The sequence below is a fragment of the Panthera leo genome, chromosome B4 (genome assembly GCF_018350215.1).
Source record: "Panthera leo isolate Ple1 chromosome B4, P.leo_Ple1_pat1.1, whole genome shotgun sequence".
Taxonomy (NCBI): Eukaryota; Metazoa; Chordata; class Mammalia; order Carnivora; family Felidae; genus Panthera; species Panthera leo.
The window spans coordinates 76,572,949-76,600,054 of NC_056685.1; the positions used below are offsets into that span (position 1 = coordinate 76,572,949).

General features: G+C 43.5%; 2 protein-coding genes and 1 non-coding gene across 7 annotated transcripts in view; 2 read left to right on the forward strand and 1 right to left on the reverse strand.

Moving 5' to 3' along the window:
- The first annotated feature begins 990 nt into the window (after positions 1 to 990).
- LOC122224537 (cytochrome c oxidase assembly protein COX14) lies at positions 991 to 5,495 on the forward strand. 2 transcript variants are annotated; one of them, XM_042946479.1, is made up of 2 exons: positions 991 to 1,174; positions 5,095 to 5,495. In XM_042946479.1, exon 2 carries the CDS (start codon positions 5,103 to 5,105, stop codon positions 5,274 to 5,276), a length of 174 nt encoding a protein of 57 aa, XP_042802413.1. In that variant the 5' UTR covers positions 991 to 1,174; positions 5,095 to 5,102; the 3' UTR covers positions 5,277 to 5,495. The 2 variants fall into 2 exon arrangements, with proteins under 2 accessions (XP_042802413.1, XP_042802414.1); XM_042946480.1 differs by lacking the exon at positions 991 to 1,174 and adding an exon at positions 1,288 to 1,361.
- Positions 2,768 to 2,840, forward strand: TRNAE-CUC. Its single transcript has one exon. It is a non-coding gene; the product is annotated as a tRNA-Glu (tRNA).
- A 15,871-nt stretch (positions 5,496 to 21,366) lies between the features above and the next one.
- CERS5 (ceramide synthase 5) overlaps positions 21,367 to 27,106 on the reverse strand; it is a 33,143-nt gene continuing 27,403 nt past the window's right edge. For 3 of the 4 annotated variants that reach the window (XM_042946482.1, XM_042946485.1, XM_042946484.1), the window contains 4 exons: positions 26,718 to 26,846; positions 26,495 to 26,601; positions 25,569 to 25,725; positions 21,367 to 22,289 (listed from right to left, as the gene is read on the reverse strand). In XM_042946482.1, coding sequence (XP_042802416.1) covers positions 22,140 to 22,289; positions 25,569 to 25,725; positions 26,495 to 26,601; positions 26,718 to 26,846 — 543 coding nt within the window. In that variant the 3' untranslated portion in view covers positions 21,367 to 22,139. Of the gene's footprint in view, positions 22,290 to 24,445; positions 24,555 to 25,568; positions 25,726 to 26,494; positions 26,602 to 26,717; positions 26,847 to 27,106 lie in introns of all 4 variants that reach the window. The other variant, XM_042946483.1, reaches the window with a different exon arrangement.

Consider the following 27,106-nt stretch of genomic DNA (forward strand, 5'->3'; position numbering starts at 1 on the left):
GTTAACCCTTTCTTACTCTGTGCCAAACCAGGGAGGCAGGCTCCTCTCAGTCCCAGCCCTCGAGGATTCACACTGCCTTAACCAGTAAAGGGCAGAGCTGCCTGCATCAGGCTGCAGGAGTGAGGGGCACAGCCACCCCAGATTTGGCTGGGCCCAGGTCCGGACACTGACTGAAACCAGAGCTCCTCCCCAGGAGGTCAAAGTGGGGACAGAAAGACAGCTCTTTGCCTTCAGCTGCAGCTGCGACCTTGTTAGGTAGTCCGACACCTTTGCCTACTTTTGTTCACTCCACAGTTAACAATCCGGGCCTTCCAATCAAGCCTACTACTTGTCTACTCAATAAATCGTGGTTTTTCCAGAAACGAGTTGGGGGGGAGGGGGGCGCTTCAGCGCACGTGGCAGTGTGTATGCTGTGGTGTATCACTGCATGTATAGATTTTCACTCATGCCACAGGAAAAAAAAAATGAAGAAAAAATCCCGGAAATCCCCCCTCGATAATCCCAGCCACTCTGGGCCCCTGGCAGGGGTGCCCATGCGGGTCCTTTTTCCCCCAAGTGACACTCCCTTCCCAGTGCGGTCTTTGGGTCTTCACCACTCCTCCTGCAAGCGGGGAGCTCACGCACTGGCCGGAAACGTCAGACATTCGTCCCTCGTACCCACTCTGTGGCCCTAGCCAAACCTGTAGCATTCTTGGCGGTCCAGGCCTCGCGGTGCGTATCGGTTCCTACCTGAGTTCGGCCAAAGCCGGCCACGCGGAAGAGGGCAGCTCCAGGCTCTAGGGGGAGTGCGGCCCACCTCCAGCGGGCTGACCCCTAGAGAATCTACCAGCTCCGGGGGCGTCACCGCGCCTAGGCTGGGGATTGGCTGACTCTCTCTGAGTCGAAGAGAAAGGTTATGTTTTCTATCTTGACTGTGTATCCCTAAAAGTTCCGGTTCTAGAGCTGGGTCGCCAAAGACCCTCTCTCAATGGACAATGACTACAACCCCCAGAACGCAACGGTCCTCTCCGAAAGAAAGACTCGTCTGAGGATGCGTAGTAAGGGTGACTGGCCCGGAAGCACAAAGGCGGCAACCAGCCGAGCTGCGGCAGACGAGAGCTGCATCCTCGGTGGGTGGCTTTGTGTTGTGTTCCGCGCGCTGCTCTCTCTGGCGTCCGGAGCGGAGTCCTAGAGGGTAAGCGGGTCGGGTGGGGGGGCGGAAAGGGTGGCTTTCCGCGCCAATAGCGCCCCAGGTCTATGCCAGTAACGCATACATGGTCAATGTTGCTGAGTCCGGCTGCGCTAGGAAATTGCGCAGATTGCGGCGGCCTGACGCTGCCTGCAGAGGCCGAGGTTGGACGCTGGGGAGCTGCAACATCCAGGTACACCGTTGCGAGGGTCCCGCAGGGGCCGCCTGTCCGCTGAGGCGCCCGGTCTTGGGTCGGCCTTTGTTAACCCATCTTGGCAAGCCCCCGTCTTCAGTGCCCTTGAGATCACCGCGTTTCCTGCGCCGCGAACCGCGCGAGCCGCCATCTGCCCGGCTTCCAGCCCTACAGGCCCCCGACAGCCATAGGTTTCCGTGAAACCTTGACTCCAACCCCGCGCCTTGGCCCTCCATGCTCTGACTTCGGTAGCTCGGACCCTTCCGTGCCTTACAGTCGGCTGCGCCTTGATATGTGGCTTTCGCCGGGCACCCTTCGTGCTTACAGATTAAACAGCTCCACTCGCTGCTTTCGGCTCCTCGAATGCTCCCCCCCTCCTTATTCTCTACTGGTGTAAATCCTGCCTGCGCATCTAAGAGACAGAGCCGCACACCCCCTCCCCAGCTTATTGCTAACTTTTCTTGAGCCCCCACCTTTTCTCTGAACTCTCACTTTGCCTCTCTTCTGATCCGCTCCGTCTTCTGCCTTAGGTAACAGGATTTGGGATATATGGCTTTTCCCCATCAGACCATAGCTGTTTTGTGACATAAGCCGTGTTCTTCTTTGTGGCCTTCATAGTACGAGTAAAAGGTAGACAGATAAATGAGTAAATCTAGGCGGAGGTGGCTGGAACACATTTGAGGAAATGATTTCCAGAGGAGAAACTCGAGTCTTCAGGTACTCCCATGTTTAGGGGGCAGAAAAAGAGAAGAGCCGGAACTTTGCAGATTGCACTCCTATGAAATTTTTCATACTGGTTCTTGTGTTTTTTTCCCTGGTTTTTTTTTTTTTTTTTTTTTTTTTTTGCCTCCCTATTTTTTAAAAACTTCAGTCTAACCCCATCACCCCATAACAGACCCGGCTTTGAGCTTTTTGCTTTTCTTTCTTTCTTTCTTTTCTTCTTCTTCTTCTTCTTTTTTTTTTTTTTTTTTTTTTTTAAGAAAATGGATGTCTCTCAGAGTGTGTTGCTAACCTCACAAGTTTCTTTCATTTCCAAGGTAAATCCTTCTACCTGGGCTTCTAATTTTGCCTTTTCCTGAACCATCCTGGATCTTGTTCCATCCTATCCACCTCTTTTTTTATTCTCAGGTTAGCCACCAGCCTTTTCCTTTTTAAAACATATCCGTATCTTATCAATAAACAAAACAGAATTTCCTTGATCTTGTTAACATCCTCAAGCTGCTGCACCTTTACTTCTGTTCCCTTAACCAGAAAATCACAAGAATTCTTATCTTTGAGGTAAAAAGTTACCCTTCTAGTAATCTATTTCTCTCTGTCCCAGAAAAATACATAGACACATGAAACTTGGGAGGTGGTGTTCTTGGCTCTACTGGAACTCTGGCTGAGAATTTGTGCTTTAACTGGGTGCCTGGCTGGCCCAATTGGTAGAGCATGGGACTCTCCATCTCAGGGTCATGAGTTCAAACCCCATGTTGGGCTTGAGCCTATTTAAAAAAAAAAAAAAAGGATCTGTGCTTTCACTTAATCAGTGCACTAAATTGACTTCTACCCTAGGTTTGTTTACCCATGATCGAGTTATCTTTTCCCATCTGGTGATCTCATCTGACCAGTCTTCATGGCACTTAACTTGGAGTGGTAATTCCTAGTGTTCATTCTGGCTCACAGGTGGGAAGGATAACTCAGTCAGTGGCAGTGACTTGATTGCAGTGATTTGCAGCCAGGAAGGGAGATGTAGTTAAATGAAAAAGCCCTCCTAGATGTTTCTGGAATTTCCCACCTGCCTTCTTTCATGAATTCTTTTTCTTCTTCAAACTAGCGTTCCCTTGGTTTCTCTCTCTGGTCTTATCCTCTGCTTTGGTGTCACTGTTAACCTCTGTATCTAAAGCCTAGTCTCTCTCTCAAGATCTGGTCCAATTTGCATGTCTTTCTGCCTGGTAGGCATTATCACATGAATGTTGTGTTGAACATCTGAATTTTAACATATCCAAAACCCATCTCATGAACTTGACTGCTACTCACTGCCACTACCGCCCCCATACGCACAGTGATACACCTTTTTCTTTCCATTTCTTATCCCTATTAATATCCCATCCACAGAGTTTCCTAATTTGCTACCTTGGAGATATTTTCAGCTTTGCCCTAATCCATTCCGTTGATAAATCACATTCTTCCAAAATAACTTGTGCATCTTTCCTCTCCATTTCTACTGCCCTGCCTTAGCTCAGGGTCTGTGGAGAGTTTTTGTCAGCTTGAACATAGAAATCTCAGGTTGGATTAGACAAGAAACGAAAGTGAGGTTCTAGACACCAAAATTACATCTGTCAGTAGGTCTTCTGTCGCTCTTCTAGCCAAGCTGTACCATCCTTTTACTTTTGTTAGCTGGTGAATGCTTCCAGCCTTCTTCCCTCCAGCCCCTCGAAGAAGTGGTCCTATAACTGGTTAGCATCTGGCCGGGATAATAGGGGATAGGTGGAGAAGGAATAAGTGAGACGGAGGTTGAAGGTTGCAGGTCTCTTTCCTGGGATCTTGTCTATCACCTTAGCTCGAGGTATGTGTGTTTTCTTCACTGTCTCACAGCTCAGGGTCCCTTTCAACCCTCAGATAACCAAGAACGCAACTCTTTCTCGCCTGAACCTGTGCCATTTGGTTTTCTTCCTCTATGTAATGTCACTTTCCATAGTCATTTGGAATTAGAATTCAGGGAAGCTGTGCCTCAGCCCAGCTTGGGTTCCACCCTCAGGAACTGGCTCAAAGGCAGTGTTTTGCCCGTAGAGCTTGTGTGAGAAGCTCTTTGCCTCACCCTACTCTTGACCCCTAAACCAGCCAATCCTGAGCTTTTCTTCCAAATTCTTGACTTTTAAGCAACCTGTTCTCGCTAATTTCAGTCTTTTAATTTCAAGTCCCTCAACAGAGAGGAGCCTAAGAACACATTCATAGTCCCAAATTGAGGAACATTTTGTTCAGGATGAAAGATTCCCATGTTAAACTTTATCTTGTTCTCTAGTTCAGAGTATCTAGGGAACAGTTAAATTAGAAGTAACTTATTCATGCAAATGTGAGCTAACAATTTGTTGGGGACTCAGTTTCTTTTTAACCCTTAGGATAGGTTCTTGGAATTATGTTTGGAACTTGGAATTAAAGTTGTAGGTTGAGTATAATTGAAATAGTATAAACATACTGTTGGCATTATTTCAGGTATATTATGGCTTTAAACAGATGCTTGAGGGATCACCTGGGAACTTAACCACTGTGAACAAGATTGGTTTTATGGGAAAACAAATTGGATATAGCGTAGAAGTTTCCCATTTGATCTCCCGGAGAGAACTCCTGCTCTCATTTAATCCCTGACTACCCCCATTCATTCCCTACTAGCCAGAAAAATTGATGTGTGCTTACAGTCATATACCAGTTACAAACATTTCTGGGTGGTTCATACCAGTCACTTTTCCCCACAAACATAGAGGGCCGGGTGTTACCTGTGATGTCATTCAAATGCACCTCTTTCTAGCTGTGTTTTTGTATCTCATATGCAGACTATATTTGTCTTTTTGAATCTTAAGAGTTCTTGAACAGTATCTTCCAGTATGAGACTCTGCGTGCGTGTAGTGGCCATCCAGAGTAGAGTACAGACAGACTAAGCAGGATGCAGAAGTTGTAGAATGGCCTTAAGCAGAGAAGTGGGCTGGGCAGATGAGGCCGTATCCTTGGGTCTAAATCCAGTCTGTCTTTGTAGGGGACAACATGCCAACTGCCAAGCAACTAGCTGACATTGGCTACAAGACCTTCTCTACCTCCATGATGCTCCTCACTGTGTACGGGGGCTACCTCTGCAGTGCCCGAGTCTACCACTATTTCCAGCGGCGCAGCTCCCGGCGCCAGGCTGCAGAAGAACAGAAGACCTCAGGAGTCCTGTAGAACCGGGGGGCTATTTTCCTTGAACAGAGAGGCCTGAGGCATGCTGTGGAACGATCTCACCTGCACTCAGTTCCAAGTCAAGAGAACTAGGGCCTTAATGGTTTCCAAATCCTGCTGAGAAAAAGTGCCCATGTTTTCTCTGATACTCCATCTTGGGGAGGCTGTTGAATCACAACAGGAATGGGAGGATAAGGCAGACATTAAATATTTTGCCGTGTCTGTGTCTTGGTATTTTTGTGTACTTAAATAGGGTATGGGCTACAGAGGTGGGGCCTTGACTACCTGTTTTCTAGTCACAGACTGGATTTCTATATTTTGAGTTCTTAGCACCCATGAAATGGGGGTGTGCAGTTTTAGGAGTGGTAGTATCAACTCATGATGTCAGAAAAGACTGTCTCAGCATCTGTATAAATCCCCTGAAAAGACTCCGTAGAGACCAAAGCTCTTCTTTGGTCAGTGACCATTCCAGCACCAATTACTGTGTCAAGGTAATTGACAAGTACTCTGGCAAGCTCACGGCCAGCGGTGCACCCCTCAGTTAAGGAAGGCAGAAGCCCTTGTTTAACAGCCCTGTCAAAATTGCCCAAAGTGAAGGAGGCCTAGTTCTCAAAGGGAAGAATTGTTGGGCAGCTTATAGTAATGCAGTCCAGCTCCTTAAACTCAGGGGGTGTAGTATTAGCATAGGATTGATTTCACATAGGAAATCTACCTGCAGGTCTTTTTACAAAGTTGTGAAGAGGATGTGAAAGAAAACCGTGCATTCAAGGTAAAACCCAACTATGAAAAGAGCTGTTCTTGCCACCATTCCATGTTGAGCTTTGAGTCTTGCTGGTTCACGTCATTCTTGGTAATCGCCCAAAATAACAATCCTCTTGGACACTTGTCTCTCTCATGTGCATACTGTTCTGACTTTTGTCCGACTCCTAAACCTGTCACCGAAAGGCCCTCTTCTGTGATTAAAAAAACCTCAGCTTTCCTAGACCACCAGCCCTTCTACTCCCATCCTCTCTCGGTGTGTTAACCAAGAACTCTGCTTCGCCTTCTCTGCTTTCTCACTTGCCTGTATGGTAGGGTCGCTACCATTCTCCAAGCTCCCCTGTGCACTTTCAAAACATGTAACATAGAGGCACCTGGGTGGCTCAGTAGGTTAAGCGTCTGACTCTTGATTTCATCTCAGGTCCTGACTTCAAGGTTGGGCTCAGCGCTGGGTGTGGAGCTTGCTTAAGATTCTCTCTCTCTCTCTGCCCCTCCCACTCCCTAAAAAAAAAAAAGTGGAACATCAGTCTTTTTTTTTTCTCTCCGACTTCTGTTTCACCCCTTTCCTCCCCCCCTTTTTTCTTACATCAGTCTTTTTGAGAAGCTTTCTTACCTTCTCATTTCCACCCTCTCTGGAACTTGGAGACTTCAGGTCTTTTGCTACCTTCTGTTTTCTTCCAGTCTTTCAGCCCTTTCTTGACCTAAACTGATTTCCTGTCTAGCCTGTGCCCATCACAGATCCTTCAAACAGCTCTGCTGCAGTCTTTGCCTCCCTCATTACCCTTTCAATCCCAGACCTTGCTCCATTAGTTGTCTCTAATTCACATTCTTCCTTCTCAGTATGTGAACTTGCTCAAGATTATTTAAGGAGAACTCCACATGATGCCACTTCCACAGACTTAAAATTCGTTCCACCTCCACAGTTGTGTTGAAACTCCTGGTTAACGTGGCCTCTGTTGTGCCATACCCACTGATGATTTCGGTCCTTCCCTGGCTGTTTCTCTGCTGCACTGAAGTTGGACTTTGGCCCTAGGGAGGGACCACTCTCTTGTTTCCTTCTATGCCTTTGACTTTTTCTTTTGATTTCCTTTGGGAATTTCTGCCCACTTTAAACACTGATGTGCTTCAGAATTTTGTTTTTAGACCATTTCTCTCATTCTGTATGTTTTTCCTGGATTATTCTAGGCACTCAATGATTTTAACATTACAAGAATAGTTAAGTACTCGGTGTTGGTATCCCAGCTCTACCATTCTAGCCGTATTGCAGTAGTCCAGTTGCTTATTCTTAATTCCTCAGTTTACCTCTGTTTAAGGTGGATTAAAAAATAATAGTTCCTGGGGCGCCTGGGTGGCTCAGTCGGTTGAGCGTCCGACTTCGGCTCAGGTCACGATCTCACGGTTCGTGAGTTCGAGCCCCGTGTCAGGCTCTGGGCTGATGGCTCAGAGCCTGGAGCCTGCTTCCGATTCTGTGTCTCCCTCTCTCTCTGCCCCTCCCCCATTCATGCTCTGTCTCTCTCTGTCTCAAAAATAAATAAACATTTAAAAAAATTAAAAAAATAAAATAAATAAAAATAAAAAATAATAGTTCCTAATTTAAAAGATTAGTTTCAAGATTAAATGAGATAATTCATGTTAAGTATTTCTTTGGCATATGATAAGCGTTCAATAAATGTCAGCTATTCATCCCTACTGCTGACCTCCAAACCTGTATCGTCTAGGTTGACCTTTGGAGCTTCAGCTCTATCCAATTGTGTGACATATCCACTTGGATATCTCATAGTCCCCTAACTTGACATGTTCACAACTAATCGCATTCCTTGTTTCCAGGACCTATTTTTTTCTCCCTATTTTAGTTAATGATGTCATCATCCAAGTCAGAAATGAGAGTTTTAGTAGATTTCCCTGTATCCTACTCCCAACCAAGTAATTGTCTTATTCATTCTTACTATTTAAGCATCCACTAAATCAGTTCTGTCCTTTCCATTTCTTGCTTACAATTTTGCAGAAGCCTTTTAGGGGTCTTGGTTCCAATCTTGACCTCATCTAATTTATTTGCCACATTGCTATCCTAGATCTCTATTTGGAACTAACTAAATTATGGCACTCTCTTGCTTTCAATCTTCTCTGAAGCTCTATCATAAACAATAGGTTAAGACTCTTTCACCCGTAGAGTTGAGTCCAGACTCCTTAGCATGACATATGAGGTCCTTGAGACCTGACCCACTTTATGTTTCTACTTCATGCTTTATGTTCTTTAATATCAACTGCCTGTATGATCACATGCTGTTTCTTGTTCTGTGCCTGTTTGTGCTTTCTTTCTGAATAGAACATCCTCTCTACTCCCCTGTCTTCTCTTTTTCCAGTAAGATTTCTTGGATTCTTCACTGTCCTATGCTGGGTCACATGTCTATAGAAAACACCATTTTTCCTTTTAAAAAATCTTTAAGGGGCGCCTGGGTGGCTCAGTCGGTTAAGCGGCCGACTTCGGCTCAGGTCATGATCTCACGGTCCGTGAGTTCGAGCCCCGCGTCGGGCTCTGTGCTGCCAGCTCAGAGCCTGGAGCCTGTTTCAGATTCTGTGTCTCCCTCTCTCTGACCCTCCCCTGTTCACGCTCTGTCTCTCCCTGTCTCAAAAATAAATAAAGTGTTAAAAAAAAAAAAAAAAAAAAAAAATCTTTAAAAGCACAAGTAGCTAAGACAGGTTTGAAGAGGAACAAAAAAGATGGGTTGATCCTACCAGATATCAAGACATAGTAGAAAGCTTAGAGTAATATAAATGTGGCATTATAGTGCAGGAGTAGACAAATAGATCATTGGCATAGTATAATCTCAGAAACAGATCATATGTATATGTGAGAAATTGAGTATGATAGAGTATCACAAACCCATGGGAAAGACCATACTCCGTGCTGTGGATAAAATTGTAAAAATAGATTGAAAAGACACACTAAACTCACAATAGAAGTTGTATTGGGGGTGAAGTGAGGTGGAGTAGGGCAGAGGTTGAAGGCGTTTTAAATTGACAATTGTTTCCTCTATTCACAGGATTTCTGACACCAAATGTGTTTTTCCCACACCAAACAATTCTCCCAGCTCTGCAGACAGCAGCTAAGTATCCCATAATTCAGTTCTCCTAGCTACCTGGAGTTAGTATAGACCCTACAGGTAAGGGCTCAGTCTCCTGAGACTGTCCCCCAGTTCAGATGCCAATCACAAGTAGTGGGTCCCTGGGTTACCCCCACTTCTGCGTGACTTGGCTACAACTCAGTTCCCATGACCTCCTCCTTAGGTTTGATAATTTGTTAGAATGGCTCACAGAGCCAAACTAGGAAAACACCTTATTTACTGTTACTGGTTTATTATAAAGGATGCCACTCAGAAACAGTCGAATGGAAGAGATAATTAGGGCAGGGTAAAGGCATACCACCCTAAGAACACCATAGTATGTTCACCAACCCAGAAGCTCTTTGAACCCCATTATTTAGGGTTTTTATGGAGGTCCTATTACGTAAGCGTGATTGATTAAATCATCATTGGCCATTGGTGATGAACTCAATCTCCATCCCTTCTTCCCAACCTGTAGGTTGGGAGAGTGGGGCTGAAAGTTCCAGTCCTCTAATCATGGCTTGGTCCTGTTCTGTGGCAGTCAGCTCCCATCCTTAAACTAAGGGCCCACCAACTCATCTCATTAGCATACAGTCCTCACTCTGGAGGTTACAGGGGCCTTAGAAATTCTGTGCCGACAACCTGTGAAGAAGAGCAAATGAGTATGTTTTTTGTTTTGTTTTTTTAAATAAGCTCTACCTTTTACGTGGGGCTTGAACTCAGGACCCTGAGATTAAGAGTCATGTGCTCTACCAGCTGAGCCATTCAAGCGCCCCTGTATTTCTTCTACACAATGTCACAGGTCTATAATTTTGTACTTCTTTTACAAATAAGATTGGGGATAAGACAGAATGTTAGAGGTGTTAAATCTCGGTACTGGAAATAATGGGAGTATGTAAGTAGTCTTCATGTTTTTCTGCATTTTTTTTTCCCAATTGCTCAAAGAAAAACTTGGGGGAAGTATCTTTGATAGCTTCCTGTTTACTACAGTGGTTCTCAGAAGTGGTATCCACCCCCTGCCCCCCACGGCCCCCCAGCCAAGGTGAAAGTGTTTTGTCACTGTGATTGGGAAGCATCTCTGGCATTTGGTGGGTGAACGCCAAGGATGCTAGATTTCTTGCAATGCCTGTGATAATCTTGGCACAACATGTTGTCCCAAGTCCTGCGCAACTATTAAATGTCCCCATAGATATTCAAATAAGTGAAAAGACAGTTTATAATTAGCCAAGCCTATAATCTCTTTTCCATATAAACACAAAAGTATTTTTTGTACAGGTTTAGTGTTCTCTGAATTCTCTAGCTATGCAACTTTATTTAAATGGAGGGAAGACTACAGTAATTTGTTTTACAGTAATTTGGAGGGAAGACTACATTTCACAAAGCCATGCTATTGATGGCTAAGCCTGTTCTTGGTATTTGAGTCTCTGACACAATGCTAATCGTAACAATCTGCATTTGTAGACACTGAATCGATGGTGAATGCACAGAAGTGCTAACCATCTGAATGCTAATATAACTATGTCCAAATATTTGTAGGCAGACATCATTTCATTGTAAATTGTTTTAAAAACTGCTTTATATTACTATTCGGGCATTATGCTGATTAAAAAAAAATTATGTGTAGGTACGTTAATTACTGTATTTAAGGATAGTAACAGGAGTGTTAAAAATACTTGTTATATAAAGTAGGTGTTTTAGATATAATTCATTCACATTTGGTCATCTTTTGCTGTGGTGCTGAGGTGTTGGTTAATTTTGCGTCACCTTGGCTAGGCTATGGTGTTTAGTTGTTTGGTCAAACACCAGTCTGGATGTTGCTGTGAAGGTATTTTTTAGATGTAATCAACATTTAAATCAGTAATTTAGTAATTTGAGTAATGCAGATTATCCTCCATAATATGGATGGGCCTCATCGATCAGTTGAAGGCCTTAAGAGCAAAGACTGAGAGTTCCCAAAGAAGGAATACTGCATAAGACTAACATGGGGGGCATCTGACTGGCTCAGTCTGTAGAGCATGCAACTTTTGATCTCAGGGTTGTTTAAGTTCCAGCCCCACATTGGGTGAAGAGATTACTTAAAAAAAAAACAAACCAGAAACCTTGCCTGAGTTTCCAGCTTGTAGATTTTTTTTTAAAGCAATCTCTATATCCAAAGTGGGGTTGAACTTACAACTCCGAGATCAGTTGTCACATGCTCCACCTATTGAGCCAGCCAGGCACCGCTCTAGCCTGTAGATCTTGGATTACGTCATCCATCTTACCTGAATTTCCAGCCTGCTAGCCTGCCCTACACATTTCAGACTTGCCAGTCCTTACAATATGTGAGCCAATTCCATAAAATAAGTCTCTCACTCTCACTTTTGTTCTTTCTCTAAACTGTTGGTTCCGTTTCTCTGGAGAACTCCAATAGAGCAAATGACATACCTGATAAAGGGCTAGTATCCAAAACATAAAGAACTTACAAAACTCAACACCCTGGGTGCCTGGCTGTCTCAGTTGGCAAAGCTTGCAACTCTTGATCTTGGGATTGTAAGTAAGTTCAAGCCTGACATTGACATTGAGTATAGAGATTACTTAAAAACAAAACAAAAACTCACCACCCCCAAAACAATCCAATTAAAAAATGGGCAAAAGACATGAATAGACATTTTTTCAAAGAAGACATTCACATGGCCAACAGACACATGAACAGATGCTCAACATCACTTATCAGAGAAATGCAAATCAAAACTACAATGAGCAAACCTTACACCTGTCACAATGGCTAAAATCAACAAGAAACAAGGTGTTGGCGAGGATGTGGAGAAGGGAATTCTCTTGCACTGTTGGTGGGAATGCAAACTGGTGTAGCCACTCTGGAATACAGTATGGAGGTTCCTCAAAAAGTTAAAAATAGAACTACCCTATGATCCAGCAATTGCATTACTAGGGGTTTTTTTTAGTGTTTGTTTATTTACAGTGCACAAGCATGAGTGGGGGAGGGGCAGAGAGAAAGGGAGGGCTAGATTCCCAATCAGGCTCTGTGATGTCGGCGTGGTGCCTGATGTGGAGCTCGACCCCACGAACTGTGAGATCATGACCTGAGCTGAAATCAAGAGTCGGACACTTAACGGACTCAGCCACCCAGGTGCCCCTGCACTACTAGGTATTTGCTCAAAGAATACAAAAGCACAGATTCAAAGGGATACATGCACCCTAATGTTTATAGCAGCATTATCTACAACTACAAAATTACGCAAACAGCCCAAGTGTCCATCAGTGATGAACGGATAAAGATAGGGCACACACACACACGCACACAAAATGGAATGTTACTCAGCCATAAAAAAGAATGAAATCTTGCCATTTGTAAGACATGGATGGAGCTAGAGAATATTATGCTAAGCAGAAGAATAAGAGAAAGACTGTGATTTCACTCATGTGGAATTTAAGAAACAAATGAGCAAAGGGAAAAAAAGAAACCAAGAAACAGACTCTTAGCTGTAGAGAACAAAGTGATGGTTACCAGAGGGTAGGTGGGTAGGGGGATGGGTGAAATAGGACGTGGGGATTAAGGAGTGCACTTGGGGTGATGAGCACCGGGTGTTACATGAAAGTGTTGAATCACTACATTCTATACCTGAAACTAACATACTGTATGTTAACTAGCTGGAAATTAAAAAAAAAAATTTTTTTTTTAATGTTTATTCTTGAGAGAGAGGGAGACAGAGCATGAGTAGGAGAGGGGCAGAGAGAGAAAGGGAGACACAGAATCTGAAACTGGCTCCAGGCTCCTAGCTATCAGCAAAGAGCCTGACGCAGGGCTCAAACTCACAAACCGCGAGATCATGACCTGAGCCAAAGGCAAATACTTAACTGACTGAATCACCCAGGTGCCTCTAACCAGCTGGAATTTAAATAAAAACTTAAAAAAAAAAATCTCTAATAGAACAGATAATGCCAATATGTAGCTGTCCAGTGCTTCTTTACCTCCTAATTGTCTGACGGTCATTTTCACTTGGAGCACCCACTGTCATTTTAAATGTAGCTTGTCAAAACCGTCAAGCAATTGTTAAGTCTTTATGGAGCATAAACTGTATTTAATTAAGAAGAATAGACATATTTGCTGTCAAGGTGAATACCATCAAGTTCATGAGCTATTACACTAAATATCAATGGACTGAATTAAAAGACAAAGACTAATAGATTGGGTTAAAAAAGCAAATCCAAGTTGTAGGTAGTTTCTAATAAACATTAATAAAGAGAAATTGAAAATAGATGGCTAAGACATTCCTGAAGAATGTAGACAGATGTAAGGAGTGACAATATTAAGAAAAGTTAAATACTAAACAGTAAAGTGATCATTTGCTAATGTAAAGAAAAATAACTTGAGAAGAAGGGATGATCATAAATTTGTTTGCAACAAACAACAAAGCAACTAAGAAGCTAAAGCAAAAATTCCTAGGAATGCAAGAACAGGATAAAAATATGGTTATAGTGAGGGACTTTATTATACTTTGGAACTGAACAGCACTAGAATAAGGACTGAGAAGAAATAATACAAACAACAAACCTGACATGTATATGTGCATGTATGTGTATAATATGGAACAGTTTTCCATGACCATAGAACACTTAGAAACATTTGTATTCACTATTCCAAAACAAGTGTTATTTTATTATTTTTAAGTTTATTTGTTATTCTGAGAGAGTGTGTGAGCAAGTGGGAGAGGGGCAGAGAGAGAGAGAGAATCCCAAGCAGGCTCTGCCCCGTCACCGTCAGCGCAGAGCCCGATGCGGAGCCCAAACTCACAAGCTGAGATCACGTCCTGAAGCTGAAGTGGGACACTTAACCGACTGAGCCAGCTAGGTACCCCTCCAAAACAATTTTTTAAAACAAATCCTTAAACAAATTTAAAGTAGGAATCTTAAAGTCTGTATTCTCTTATCACATCCAATATAATTATAAATAAATAATCTCAACTTGCCGGAAATGAAATATTCCTGGCAACCCTTAAAGAAAAAACACAAATTTTCAACTTAATTTAAAGCAATGAAACAAAGTATTTCATGCAGACCTTCAGAACATAGCCCAAGCTGGTGTCAGGAGATGTATGCCCTTAAATGCCTTCACAAGAAACAAAAGTAGGTGTTGGACTTTATAGATGAGAACCACTGGCTACTGGATCCCTGTTGTGATATTTAAGACCTCTTTTGTGCTCCATAGCAACCAGTTATGTACCCTTTCACAGCACTTTTAATATTTAAATAACAGCATTCTCTTGCTAATGGAAATGACAAGTTTGTAGGGTCTTCATCAAAAATGTAAAGTGTCTATACTCTTACCTACCTATTTCACGGCTAAGCCTCTAGGCCTTAGAAATATTCATACAACCGCACAGCGTATTTGTAGAAGGATATTATTTGCAATATTTTAATCTTTTTTTAAACAAATTTCTAATGTTTATTTTTGAGAGAGCACAAGCAGGGGAGGGGCAGAGAGAAGGGGACAGAGGATCCAAGGCAGACTGCATGCTGACAGCAGTGAGCCCAATGTGGGGCTCAAACCCACGAACCGTGAGATCGTGGCCTGAGCGGAAGAAAGATGCTCAACCGACTGAGCCACCCAGGTGCCCCATAACAAAGAGTGTTAAATAAGTTAAAGAATAATGGCATACCACAAAGTGGAATGTTGATCAGTCAAAACTAGCAGAATATGTGTAGTATGATCTCATTTTTGCTTTAAAAGGAACATTTGTATACATGTGGTTATCTGATAAGTGGTTTTGGAAGGCTGTATACCAAGCATTCATAGTTATTGGGGCAAATGGAGAGGTCATGTACTTTCTTAATTCCTTTTTTGACGATGAGCACATATATATAGCTTGTATAATAAAAATATCTGTTGAGTTTCAAACATATACAAAAGCTGAGGGAATAGAAGGAAAACCTTCATACCCATCCCTCAGTTTTAACTGTTATCAACTTATTGCCACGCTTGCTTCAAAAATAGTTACTGGTTTTTTTTGTTCAAGGAAAAAGATGTTTGTTTGTATCATATCTACTAGTCTGTAAGCTTTTTTTTTTTGAATACATGAATATATTTCCAATGTAAAATATTTAAAAAATAGAGATAAGTAAAAGTACCCCTTGTCACTCCCTCTATTCCTCATCATTTCCCTACACAGAAGTGACTAGTGTTAACCATTTCCAGTGTGTTTATATATACGTAAAATATGTGGTGTGTGTTGATTGAGTTTGCTTTTCTCTGGTTTCTTCTATTATTCAGAGGCCAGAGACTCAGAAGAGAGCCAGTAATGGGCAAGGCCTGGGACACCATGGCTCTCCACACCCTGTGTTAGTCAAGGTCAGCTTTGCTGGCAAGGTTATAGTTTGTCCTGGGAACCCTACTGCAGGGAGGGGACAGTGAAGGAAAGTAGCCAGGCAGAGCCATAAAAAGGAATGCCTCTGTGACTCCGTCAGCCAATTCCTTATAATAAATTACTGTCAGTAGAGCCCTGTTGCTGCCAATAAGTTTAGTATTGTTTCCTAGATGTCTTTCATAGAGCAGTCATTGGAGTGAAAAAAGATCCCCAATCTGTTTTGTTTTGTTTTCTATAGGCCTAGGGTTTGTGGCTAAATTTCTTGGTGAGGCCTGCTCCTCAAAAGACTATTTATTGAACAAGAAAAAACAACTGCAGATGGCTGAGGTGAGGGTGGTAACAGATTGTAACCTTGCTACCTATCAGTCTGTGTCAATTCATAGTCTCCTTTTCCATTTCCTGTGCCTCTAAGGTCTAGTCCCGATTAGTAAGATACCCTCCCCGTGAGTACTTTTCAAAGACTTATTTGTTGCTTTAAACCTTTGAGGGCTCCCATAACCTACCATCTAAAACTTAACTCTTCAGCACGAAAGTCAAGGTCCTTCACTATATGGCCCCAAGCCATCTTCGTATTCTCATCTCCCACTTTGATCCAACTCCCAACAAGTTCCAGTTCCCTGCCAATGCATTATACTTTTGAGGAACACCCGGGTGGCTCAGTGGGTTAAGCATCTAACTCTTGATTCCGGCCCAAGTCATGATCTCAAGGTTCATGAGTTTGAGCCCTGCGTTGTGCTCTCCGCTGATTGCACAGAGCTTGCTAGGGATTCTGTCTCCCTCTCTCTCGACTCCTCCCGCATGCGTGCATACTCTCTCTCAAAATAAATAATATATAAACACTAAAATTTTTTTGAAATATCCCAAATGTATTTAAAGCACTAAAAATAAAATATGCCATTTACCCATCTTATCCACATCTTCCCTTCCCAGAGAAACACTATCTATCCTTCTCATGCTGTATATGTTTCCATACTTTTACTATAGAAATGCCCTTATTATTATTTTGGGGTTAAAAAAAGTAATGTTATAATGGCATCAAAAGGGACATATTCTTTTGAAGCTTGCCATTTTCACTCAACATTGTTTTTGACGTTTATTTATCCATCGTGCTGACTAATTTTATGTGGCAACATGACTGGGCCACGGAGTGCCCAGATATTTGGTTAAACATTCCTGGTCGTCTGTGAGGGCTTTTCTGGATGAGATTAACATTTGAATCCATAGACCGAAGTAAAGCCTATTGCCCTTCCCAGTGTGGTTGGGCCTCAGTCAGTCCATTGTCAACTGTCAACTTGAATTAAAACAAAAAGGCATAGTAAGAGAGAATGCTTTCTGTCCTCTTGACTGTCTTTGAACTGAGACACTGGCCTTCCTCTGTCTTCGGACTCGGACTGGAACTTATACCAATGGGCTCTCTGGTTTGTCAGGCCTTCAGAATCAGATTGGAAATACATCAGCTCTCCTGGTGCTCCAACTGCTGACTTCAGATCCTGGGACTTCTCTGCCTCCACCATGTGAGCCAATTTCTTATAACAAATTAAGAAACCTATCTAGATATCTAGATATCTAGATAGCTATATCTCCATCCTACTGGCTCAGACTAGTACATCCATATTGACAAAACTTAGTCGGTTTTGTTTTTTTTTATTTTTTATTTTAGACAGTGTAAAGCGTGCATGCAAGTCGGGGAGAGGGGCAGAGGAGAGAGAGAATCCCAAGCAGGCTCCACACCCAGCACAGAGTTGCTCAACCAAGCCACCTAGGCGCCCCAAGAAACCTAGTTTTTAATCGCGACATAATATTCCAACTGTATGAGTAAATCAATTTATTCCATCCCTCTAGTGAAAGATCACAGAGACATCTCCACTTTTTCCCTCCTTGAAAAGTGTAGGTTCCTTGGGCCCATATGCTACTTTCTCCCAAGAATAATTATTACTAATATTTAGCTTTACTAGTTATTTGTTAAGCTGTTTTTCCAAAGTGGTGTTAGGTGGTTTCTGTTCGTTTTAATTTACATACTGACTCCTGGTAAGGTAGAGCACCTTTTTGTTGATTTCTTATCCATTAGCATATGTTTCCTCTAGAAACTGCCTATTCATATCCTTTGCTCCTTCCCCTGCCTTTGTCTTCCTATTGGGTTGTCTTTGTTTCTTTGTATCTGTATTCTGGATAACAAGATTTTGTTAATCAAAGGTGTTGCAGGTTTGACAGAGATGGTCTTCTAGAGCTTTTTTATCTGGGAGGTGGTGGCGGTGGTGGCGTAAGCATCCCACGTGGTCTGCATCATCATGCACATGTCTCTCTAGAGCAGTGCCATGGATAACTGACCTGAGACCACTTTCATGCAAGTTCTTACTTGGGGATGGGGTGGGGGTGGGGGTGGGGGTCATGACGGTTCCTAGACCACATAGGAAGTATCTATTTGAAGTTCTCAAATTCATGGGGGAGGGGAAGGAAAAAAAAAAAGAGGTTAGAGTGGGAGAGAGCCAAAGCATAAAAGACTCTTAAAAACTGAGAACAAACTGAGGGTTGATGGGGGGTGGGAGGGAGGGGAGGGTGGGTGATGGGTATTGAGGAGGGCACTTGTTGGGATCAGCACTGGGTGTTGTATGGAAATCAATTTGACAACAAATTCCATATTAAAAAAAAAAAAAAAGTTCTCAAATTCACATGAAATGTAGGCCCATTTCATGGGCCTGGAACTCCGGAATCTTCCGACTCCACAAGCCCAAGCAAACTTCCTCGCTTTCTTCTTTTGCCAACTGGATGCATTTTTCAGTTTCCCCTCTTTCACTAAGACTGTTGCTATCTCAGGGTCCCAGCTTTAACTGGAGGTCTCATTTCCAGCTTCCTGCTTGGTCTTGTCTCTTGTCAGCATTAGCAAGTATATTCCCCTTATCCCTCTAGTAATTCATTGTGTCTTTTGTGTCCCTTTCTTGGAAGCTCAGCTACACATTAAAAACAAAAAACCAGGGAACACCTGGGTGACTCAGTCCATTAAATGTCTGACTCTTGATTTCAGCTCAGGTCATGATCTCATGATTGGGGAGTTCGAGCCTCACGTTGGGCTCTGCACGGACATTGTGGAGGCTGCTTGGGATTCTCTCTCTTCCTCTCTCTCAAATAGATAAACTTAAAAATACATATTTTTTTTTCTTTTCTTTTTTATTTTTAATTAAAAAAAAATTTTTTTACGTTTATTTTTGAGACAGAGACAGAGCATGAACGGGGGAGGGTCAGAGAGAGAGGGAGACACAGAATCTGAAACAGGCTCCAGGCTCTGAGCTGTCAGCACAGAGGCCAATGCGGGGCTCGAACTCACGGACTGTGAGATCATGACCTGAGCTGAAGCCGGATGCCCAACCAACTGAGCCACCCAGGCACCCCCAAAAAAATATATTTTAAAAAGTGACCTTTATGTACCATTTCTAGATGTTTGTCTCAGGTTATTTTAGCCTGCATTAAGCCAGAACTGATCTCTTTCATATACTTTGACATCTCTTCTAAACATAATACCTTTCCATTTCTGTTTTCCTGGCAAAACTCTACTCATCTTTAATGGCCTAGCTTCAATTTTCAAGTTTTCTCCCATCTTGCCAAGAATAATTTAGGATAGTTCTTATCACGGAGTGCCTGGGTGGCTGAATCAGTTAAGCGTCCAACTTCAGCTCAGGCCGTGATCAGGCTTGTGAGTTCAAGCCCCACATTGGGCTCTCTGCTCTCAGTGCAGTCCGCTTTGGACCCTCTGTCCCCTTCTCTCTTTGCCCCTCCCCTACTGTGCATATGCTCTCTCTCAAAAATAAACATTAGAAAAAAAAAAGAATAGTTTTGGGGTGCCTGGGTGGCTCAATCGGTTGAGTATCTGACTCTTGATCTCGGCTTGTGTCATGATCTCAGTTTTGTGGGTTTAAAGCCCCACGTCGGGCTTTGTGCTGACAGTGTGGAGCTTGGCTGGGATTCTCTCTCCTCTCTCTCTGCCCCAACCCCACTTGTGCTGTGTCTCTCTCAAAATAAACAAACACTAAAAAAAATAATAATAATTCTTATCACATTGTAGTTATTTTTTCCCCCTTACTCGGGGTATCTGAGCTCTTTTAGAGTAGAAACCCAGATCTTGTTCATCTTTGTGTCCCCAGCTTCTGCCACAGTGCCAATCCTAAAGTAGGCACTTAATTTTTTTTTTTAATGTTAATTTCTGAGAGAAACAGAACACGAGCAGGGGAGGGGCAGAGAGAGAGGGAAACACAGAATCTGAAGCAGACTCCAGGATCCAGGCTTTCAGCACAGAGCCCAACACGGGGCTCAAACTCATGAACCATGAGATTATGACCTGAGCTGAAGTGGATGCTTAACTGACAGAGCCACCCAGAAGGCACTTAAATATTTCATTGAACTGAAAATACTTCCCTGCCTGAAATACTGGATCTAAAGTCTGAAGAACTTGGTTTACAACCAGCGTACTGAATCACTTAGGAACGAAACTCGTACCATTACTTTTAGGATTGCGATAACGTGATAGCTCATGATAGATGATGGGCAATCTGGGTTTGTTTTTTTAGTAATCTCTGTGCCTGACCCAATGTGGGGCTCGAACTCACCACCCCGAGATCAAGAGTAGCATATTCTACTGAGCCAGCAAGGCGCCCCACTGGTCTTTTTGAGCAATTTGAGACCATGTCCTCAGTGTAGCAGATTGAATTTTTCAAAGATGAAAGCAGCTGTGTCTCCCATTCTACGCGTCCTTCTGCAGTGACCTTGCTCCTCCCATCAAGAGGTACTGTAGTCTCTATCTTGAATCTAGGTGGTCTCTGTGACTACTTTGATCAATAGAATACCGTGGAAGTGATGTGTGCCAGTCTAGATGACATTCTTAATGTTTTTAAGAGAGTGAGTGTGTGAGCAGGGGAGAGGGGCAGAGAGGGAGAAAGAGAACCTTAAGCAGGCTCCACACTGATTGTGGCTCATTCGATTAAGTGACTTCAGCTCAGGTCATAATCTCACGGCTCGTGGGTTCAAGCCCCACGTTGGCCTCTCTGCTGTCACCACAGAGCTTGCTTTGGATGCTATCTCCGTCTCTTTGCCCCTTCTCTGTTCATGCACTCTCTCAAAAATAAGTAAACACTAAAAAAAAATAAATGCTATAAAAAACAGAATCTTACAAAAATAAATTTAATATTTCACAATTACTAGTCTATTCAACTAATAAGGCAACTTGAGGAACTAAATGTAAAACTTTAGCTCTGACCAAATAACTATGTAAGATTTTTTTTAGAAATTTTTGCATGCCCCATAGTAAGTCTGTTTGTTTTTTTATTAAAAACTTTTTTAAAATATTTTTTTAATGTTTATTTATTTTTGAGAGCGAAAGAGAGAGTGCAAACAGGAGAGGGGCAGAGAGAGAGGGAGACACAGAATCTGAAGCAGGATCCAGGCTCTGAGCTGTCAGCACAGAGCCTGACGTGGGGCTTGAACTCACAGAGAGTGAGATCATGACCTGAGCTGAAGTCAGACGATCAACCTACTGAGCCACCCAGGCGGGGTGGTAGGTAGTCTACCCCGGTAGGGGTAGAGACTCCCAGGTAGTCTCTGTATGGGAAATAAGGGTATCTAAAAGTGTCTTCAACCAAATCCTTTGTTGGTTTGGTAACATGCATATATCTGCTCAGTATTTTTTGTGACTACTATGCATGTTTATTTTTTTCTTAATACATAAAGCCATAAAATGTAGGCACTCTTTCCAGCAATGCACAGAAAGGAAAAAAATGTGGTGTCTAAGAGCCTTTAGAATCAGGTCTGAACATTTTCTGAATTAGCGTATGGATTCAGGGAATTGGGGATAGAGTCACTGAAGAGGCTGAGACAGCAGAGGAGGGTTGAAGCACTTTTAATCACACAAGAGTAAACAACAGTATAAACCTTAAGCGGCTCGCCCAGTGGCTATTGTCCTCTTCCAGCCCTCAGCTCACCCACCCCCACTCCCGCTCCCTGCGTACCATTGAGTGAAGTGCAGGGCGTCAGCAGGACCCTGTCACTACCAGGTGGTAGGAAGGGAATCTAGCTAGGGGCCACAAAAACCCTGATCATCCATCCATGGTTATCTGTTTCTGTACAACTTTGTGTGACTTTTCGAGCTCCGAGGAGTAACAGTGCAGAAACCTGGAGCTGAACTCTACTGTTCCATTCAGATGGCCATAGCTTCAAAAGCCATGGACAACAAGGGAAGGGACAGTCCAGAGCCAGCATTACTCAAGATGCAGCCAAATCTGGGATTGAGGTGGGTTCAAAGGGGGCACAAGGCCTACCGGCCCCAGTCTAGTATTGTGCCCCAACCCAGGGAATGAAACTCGTGCATATGCACACCTGCACATGCACACACACATACACATGCAGACAAACACACACACACCCACACACACACCCACAAAGCAAATAACATTATCGAAAGAACCGGGAGGCTATTAAATACAAAATGGCAGAGTTGGTTTTTTTTTTTTTTTTAAGTGAAAATATTTGCTCTTTTGATTCTCCTCAGTGCCCTGCAGAGCCCCTAGTCACAAGAGTGTAGGTGGGGAGGCCTGAGAGGAGCAGGTTGCCAGTGGCCCTACAAGTCCATGTGTGCTCTAGTCCCCACACCAACCACCTTACTCTTCAGCCCAGTAGCTGCTTCCCATGTGACCATTCACCCGATTGGCGCCATTGCTGGAGCTGCTGCCACAGGGGCTTTTTGAGTTGGTGGTCGCTTCTTCTTCCTCTGAGCTGCTCTCCACATCACTGCGATCGTCCTTCGACACCTGCGTGGGACGGGGCCAGAAGTACAAAAGGTGAGGACAGAACTTGTCTGCTATTGTCAGACAGACCACACAGCCCATGTTTGGGCACTGCTCCCACCGTGGCCCACTTTCTGGTGGCACCTGACTCAAAACACTACCTGCGCCATGGGTACCATCGTGAAAAGGTATCCTCAGCCTCTTTCTCAGTTTCTCTCTCCTCATCTCTGATTCTGTTCCCTATGGAATAAGAAGCTGCGTTGGCAGTGGGGGGTGTGTGTCTCTCAGGACCAGCCGAGGGAGGTGAAATCATTCTCTGAGGCCAGGTTTAGGTCTGAGGGAAACTCCAGATGCTCTTCTCCTCCCCCACTTCAAAAAATAGAAAAGGCCAATACAAACAATACAGATGGCCATCACCATCGCTTCTATCTCGTGATGGTTGTGGCCACTGCAGTTATTCATGTTGGTTATCCTGACTGTTGCTTTATCCTCAAAGCTGATTCATAACTAGGCCTTCTTCCGTAGTTTTACTGTCTTGGGGCTTAATACCCTATGACACTATTTCTCCAATCTTGTCCATTTTCCCACTGGCAAGACCACTTCTGTGCAACTTTAGCATTGCCAAGATACCAATCTGGTGAAAAGAAAAGTGGATTGGCAGTCATCAAGAGAAGAATCCCAGCCCCAATCATGTTGCTGTCTGTGAATCTTTACTTTTTTTTTTTAATGTTTATTTTGAGAGAAAGAGTGAGTGAGCATGTGAGTGGGGGAGGGGCAGAGAGAATGGGGGAGAGAGAATCACAAGCAGGCTCCATGCTGTCAGTGCAGAGAATGGTTCTGTGTGGTTCTACTGTCTCCCTGGGGTCCGGGGAAGAGCCTGGCACAAAGTAGGCCTTCAAGAATATTACTGAATGATTCTTTCATTTAATCTCCCTGCTACCTTGCTAGTTGTATTTTGACACCCCCCCCCCCACCTTTTTTTTTTTTTTTTAATGTTTCTTTTTGAGTGAGTAAGCAGAGGAGGGGAGGAGAGAGGATCTGAAGCGGGCTCTGTGCTGACAGTAGAGATCCCAACGTGGGGCTTGAACTGACAGAACCATGAGATCATGACCTAAGCCAAGATCAAGAGTCAGATGCTTAACCGACTGAGCCACTCAGGCAGCCTGAATCTTTTTACCTCTTAACCACAGCTTTTCGGTTTTAGATTTTCAAATGAAGAGTTTGGACTGGAAAAACGTTTTCTAATCAAAACTACCCTGCATATCAAGCAAAGTCTTTTTAGTTCTTTACCATGGACCATAAAAAGTAAAGGAGAGAAATCCAGTGAGACCTGTCAGACTTCTGACTTCCAGAACTGACAGATAATCAGTGTGGGTTTGTTTTTTTTTTTTTTAGTAAGCTCTGTGCCTAATGTGGGGCTTCAACTCATGACCCTGAGATTAAGAGCCTCATGTTCTACCAACTGAACTAGCCAGGTGCCCCTCAATGTGTTTTGTTAAAAAAAAAAAAAAAAAAAAAAAAAAAGTAAGGGGCGCCTTGGGTGGCTCAGTCTGTTGAGTGTCCAACTCTTGATTTTGGTTCAAGTCATGATCTCACGGTTTGTGGAATCGAGCTCTGCTGTTGGGCTCTGCACTGGCAGAGCCTGCTTGGGATTCTCTCTCTCTCTCTCTCTCTCTCTCTCTCTCTCTCCCTCCCTCCCTCCCTCTCCCTCTCTCTCTCTCTGCCCTTCCCCTGCTTGAGTGCACACGCTGTCTCTCTTTTAAAATGAATAAGCTTAAAAAAATAAATCCATAAAAAATAAATTTTAAAAAAAGTAAAGGAAAGAAGGGGGTGAGAAGGGAACAAAGATATATATGCTGTTGCCAAGGAGTGGGGCACTTGCTTTTGTTAGCTCTAAGACTCTGTGATTTATTGCAGCTTTGACCTCTGAGCCCAGGCAACTGACAGATTTGAGGTAAAGGGAGGCTCAGAAAGGGGAAAAAATAAGAGTCGACTCAACTCTTGCCACCATTTAGAAAAAACTATCTGGCAACTTGAGCTCCAGTCAACAATGGCCCCACAAGGTCAGGAGACAGGCATGCTCTGAGACAACACAGGGAACAGGAAGGGAAGCAGGAAGGAAGAGGAACACATTCAGACAGACATGCTTTACTGAACACTAGAAGCACAGATACACTTACATGCAAGAGATGAAACTGTCCAGCTCCCACCAGGCATAGAAAAAAGGAAGGAGGTGAGAAAAGAGTGGAGAGTACAGAGTCTGGGTCTAATCCTTCCTGGATAGGTCACCTGGTCAGGAAAGAAAAGCAGGGGAAAAGAGAGATGTCCAGTAGCTACAGCAAGATGCATAGGCACACTGAGCAAGTTCTGAAACCAGTTGCAGCCATAAGGAACAGAGACACAAGAAATCATATATGCCTAGGTTACATTACATTCCATCCCTTTGTCCTAGAGTCAGTGTCTCCTCTAGCAGAGCCCCCCTCCCCCGCCCCCCACCACCCCTCCTGGCTTGGGCTCTGCATTTGCTGAAGGCTGAATCCTCAGCCCATGCGCAAATCCCAGCCTGACTGCTTCAGAACTTGCAAAATTCAGTTATGAGTTTCATCATTTTTACCCTAAATGACACCTTTCTTTGTGTTTTTGGGCTCTTGGCATAAGACGGGTATTTGAAACCCTAAATACCGATCTCATTTAGGATCATTTCTTCATACAACAGTGGGATGAGGTCAATACTTAGTCCCATATCTTAAACATCACAGTGTGGTCATCTTGGGGTGGCTTGTGAACTACCATGCCATTCCTAGGCAATCAAACATTTCTGCTTTCATAAGTTTATGGTGTAGAGTTCTACATACAATTTCCTTTGGAAAAAAGGTTTCTGTGCTAAAAAGCAAAAATATGAAATCCACTGAAGTAGGTAAGGGGTAGGAAATGGTTAAAGCCATCTAGAAACATAACACTGTTCATTATTTAACCACAGTTATTGTAAGGGACAGAAAGAAGGCAGATCCTCCCTCCTGTATCTTTTTTTTTTCTTTCTCCAGTAATCTCTGTACCTAAGGTGGGGCTCAAACTCATAACCCAGAGATCAAGAGTTGCATGCTCTACTGACTAAGCCAGCCAGGCACCCCTCTTAGTGATATCTTAAAAGGCTAAACACTTACAGAAAAGGAGTCCTCTGGAGTCCTAAGCTTTTTGCTGGGTCTGCTTGAGTAGCTGGGGCTCACTAGGCTAGAGAAGTCTACTGAGTAATATCTATCTTCCTACCCAGCCCCAAAGAAAGAAGCCATCTTTCCTCCTCACCTTTCCTCGGATCAAAGCTTTGAAAGCAATTCGCACAATTAGGTAGGACCAGATGACATGCAGAACCTGTAGGATCAGGAGAAGGCCATTGAAGAGCCACCAGGAGGGATAAGGCCCGATCATCTCCCAACTCTCAAAGAAAGTCGTGTTCAGAATCCTAGAAGAGGTAGGCCAATGGTGAGATTCTAGAGTTAAAGCCAAGTAGACAGCAATGAAGTGGAGTTCCCTGGGAAGCAGAACCCAGTATGTTTTCTCCCTATACATTCTAACAGTTGAAATTCTAGGGATATTCATTAACACTGAGAAAATAAAGAAAGGGGGCCTATGAAATTTTCTATCTTTAGGGGCAGGGAAAGATATGTGAATCTCAGAAATTGGTGGATTAAGTCACATTTAATCGTTTCAAATATGCGGAGTTTCACACAATTGGAGCAGCAGTTTTAATCATAATCCTAGTCATTACTCAGATCCTCAGGCACATACAGGACAGGTGGTGGCTGATTCGCTCAGACTAAGCAAAATCTCCAACCTGCAGTCACTGACTCTGTACCATTAAGTAGGGAGTGTACAAGTGAGAGTGGTGTGTGTGTTGGTTAGGGTGGGGTAGAAGGTATAAGAGCAGGAAAACAAGAAGAGGCTGAGAATTTTATAATCAGCACAAAAGAAGGCAAAGGAATTACTTAGGCATAAAGTGAGGGCTGTCCCTCAGACAGGAGTCAGGAAAGCCACAGCCAAGTGAGTTGGATGTTCTCAGTCTGGATTACACCTCCCTAGGAATACTGTGGGAGGGTCCTGTGAGTCCACAAAGGGTCGGGTTAAGCCAAGGATAAAGCAGGGCAATAGGGTTTTTGGTGGCCTATTTCCTAAATTGGCAAAAGGTATCATTAGCTACATATTGACCACAGCTCCATGACCCTAACACTCACCAGAATGGGTAGATTCCTAGACGAGTGACCACAAAAACAGCACTGAAGATCACAAAAAGGGTGTCACAGAGACGCTGGTATTTGGCATAATTGGCCAGTTTGGCTGCCTGGAGAAAGGAAGATAAGAATTGAGTTGAGAGAAAGCCAGTTCTCAAATAGGAAGAAAAGGAGAGAAAGAGAGGAATAATGAGGAAAAAGGAGTGGGGGGGGGGGGGGGTCTCACCTCCAGCAAGAAGTCTGAGACATCATGTAAACACATGACCAGAGTTCCCACCCGAACCATGTTGTTGATATAGGAGAACGTGATGAGCCCAATGGTGGCCAAGTGATGCATAAACATGATCAGGAAGTCCTAGCAAGGAATGGAAATAGAAGGGACAGGTAAAGGCAAGGCCATAGAGATATCAGCCAACCCAATGCCCTGCATGTTCTCTGAGGATCTTCTCCCACCGCTTAGAGGTTCCATTTTGTCTAAACTCTCCCGTATGGAGCACCCCTACCGTTGGACCCAAAACTCCACACCAGTGACTGACCCATAATCTATGTTAATATAGTTCAAAGCACAGAAAATAACAGTTTTCTTTGGAAGTTGTGGAATATGTAGACCATGTA

Bases quoted from the DNA above. Each gene is read 5' to 3' on its own strand.
- LOC122224537 (XM_042946479.1), top strand. From the start codon at position 5,103: ATGCCAACTGCCAAGCAACTAGCTGACATTGGCTACAAGACCTTCTCT.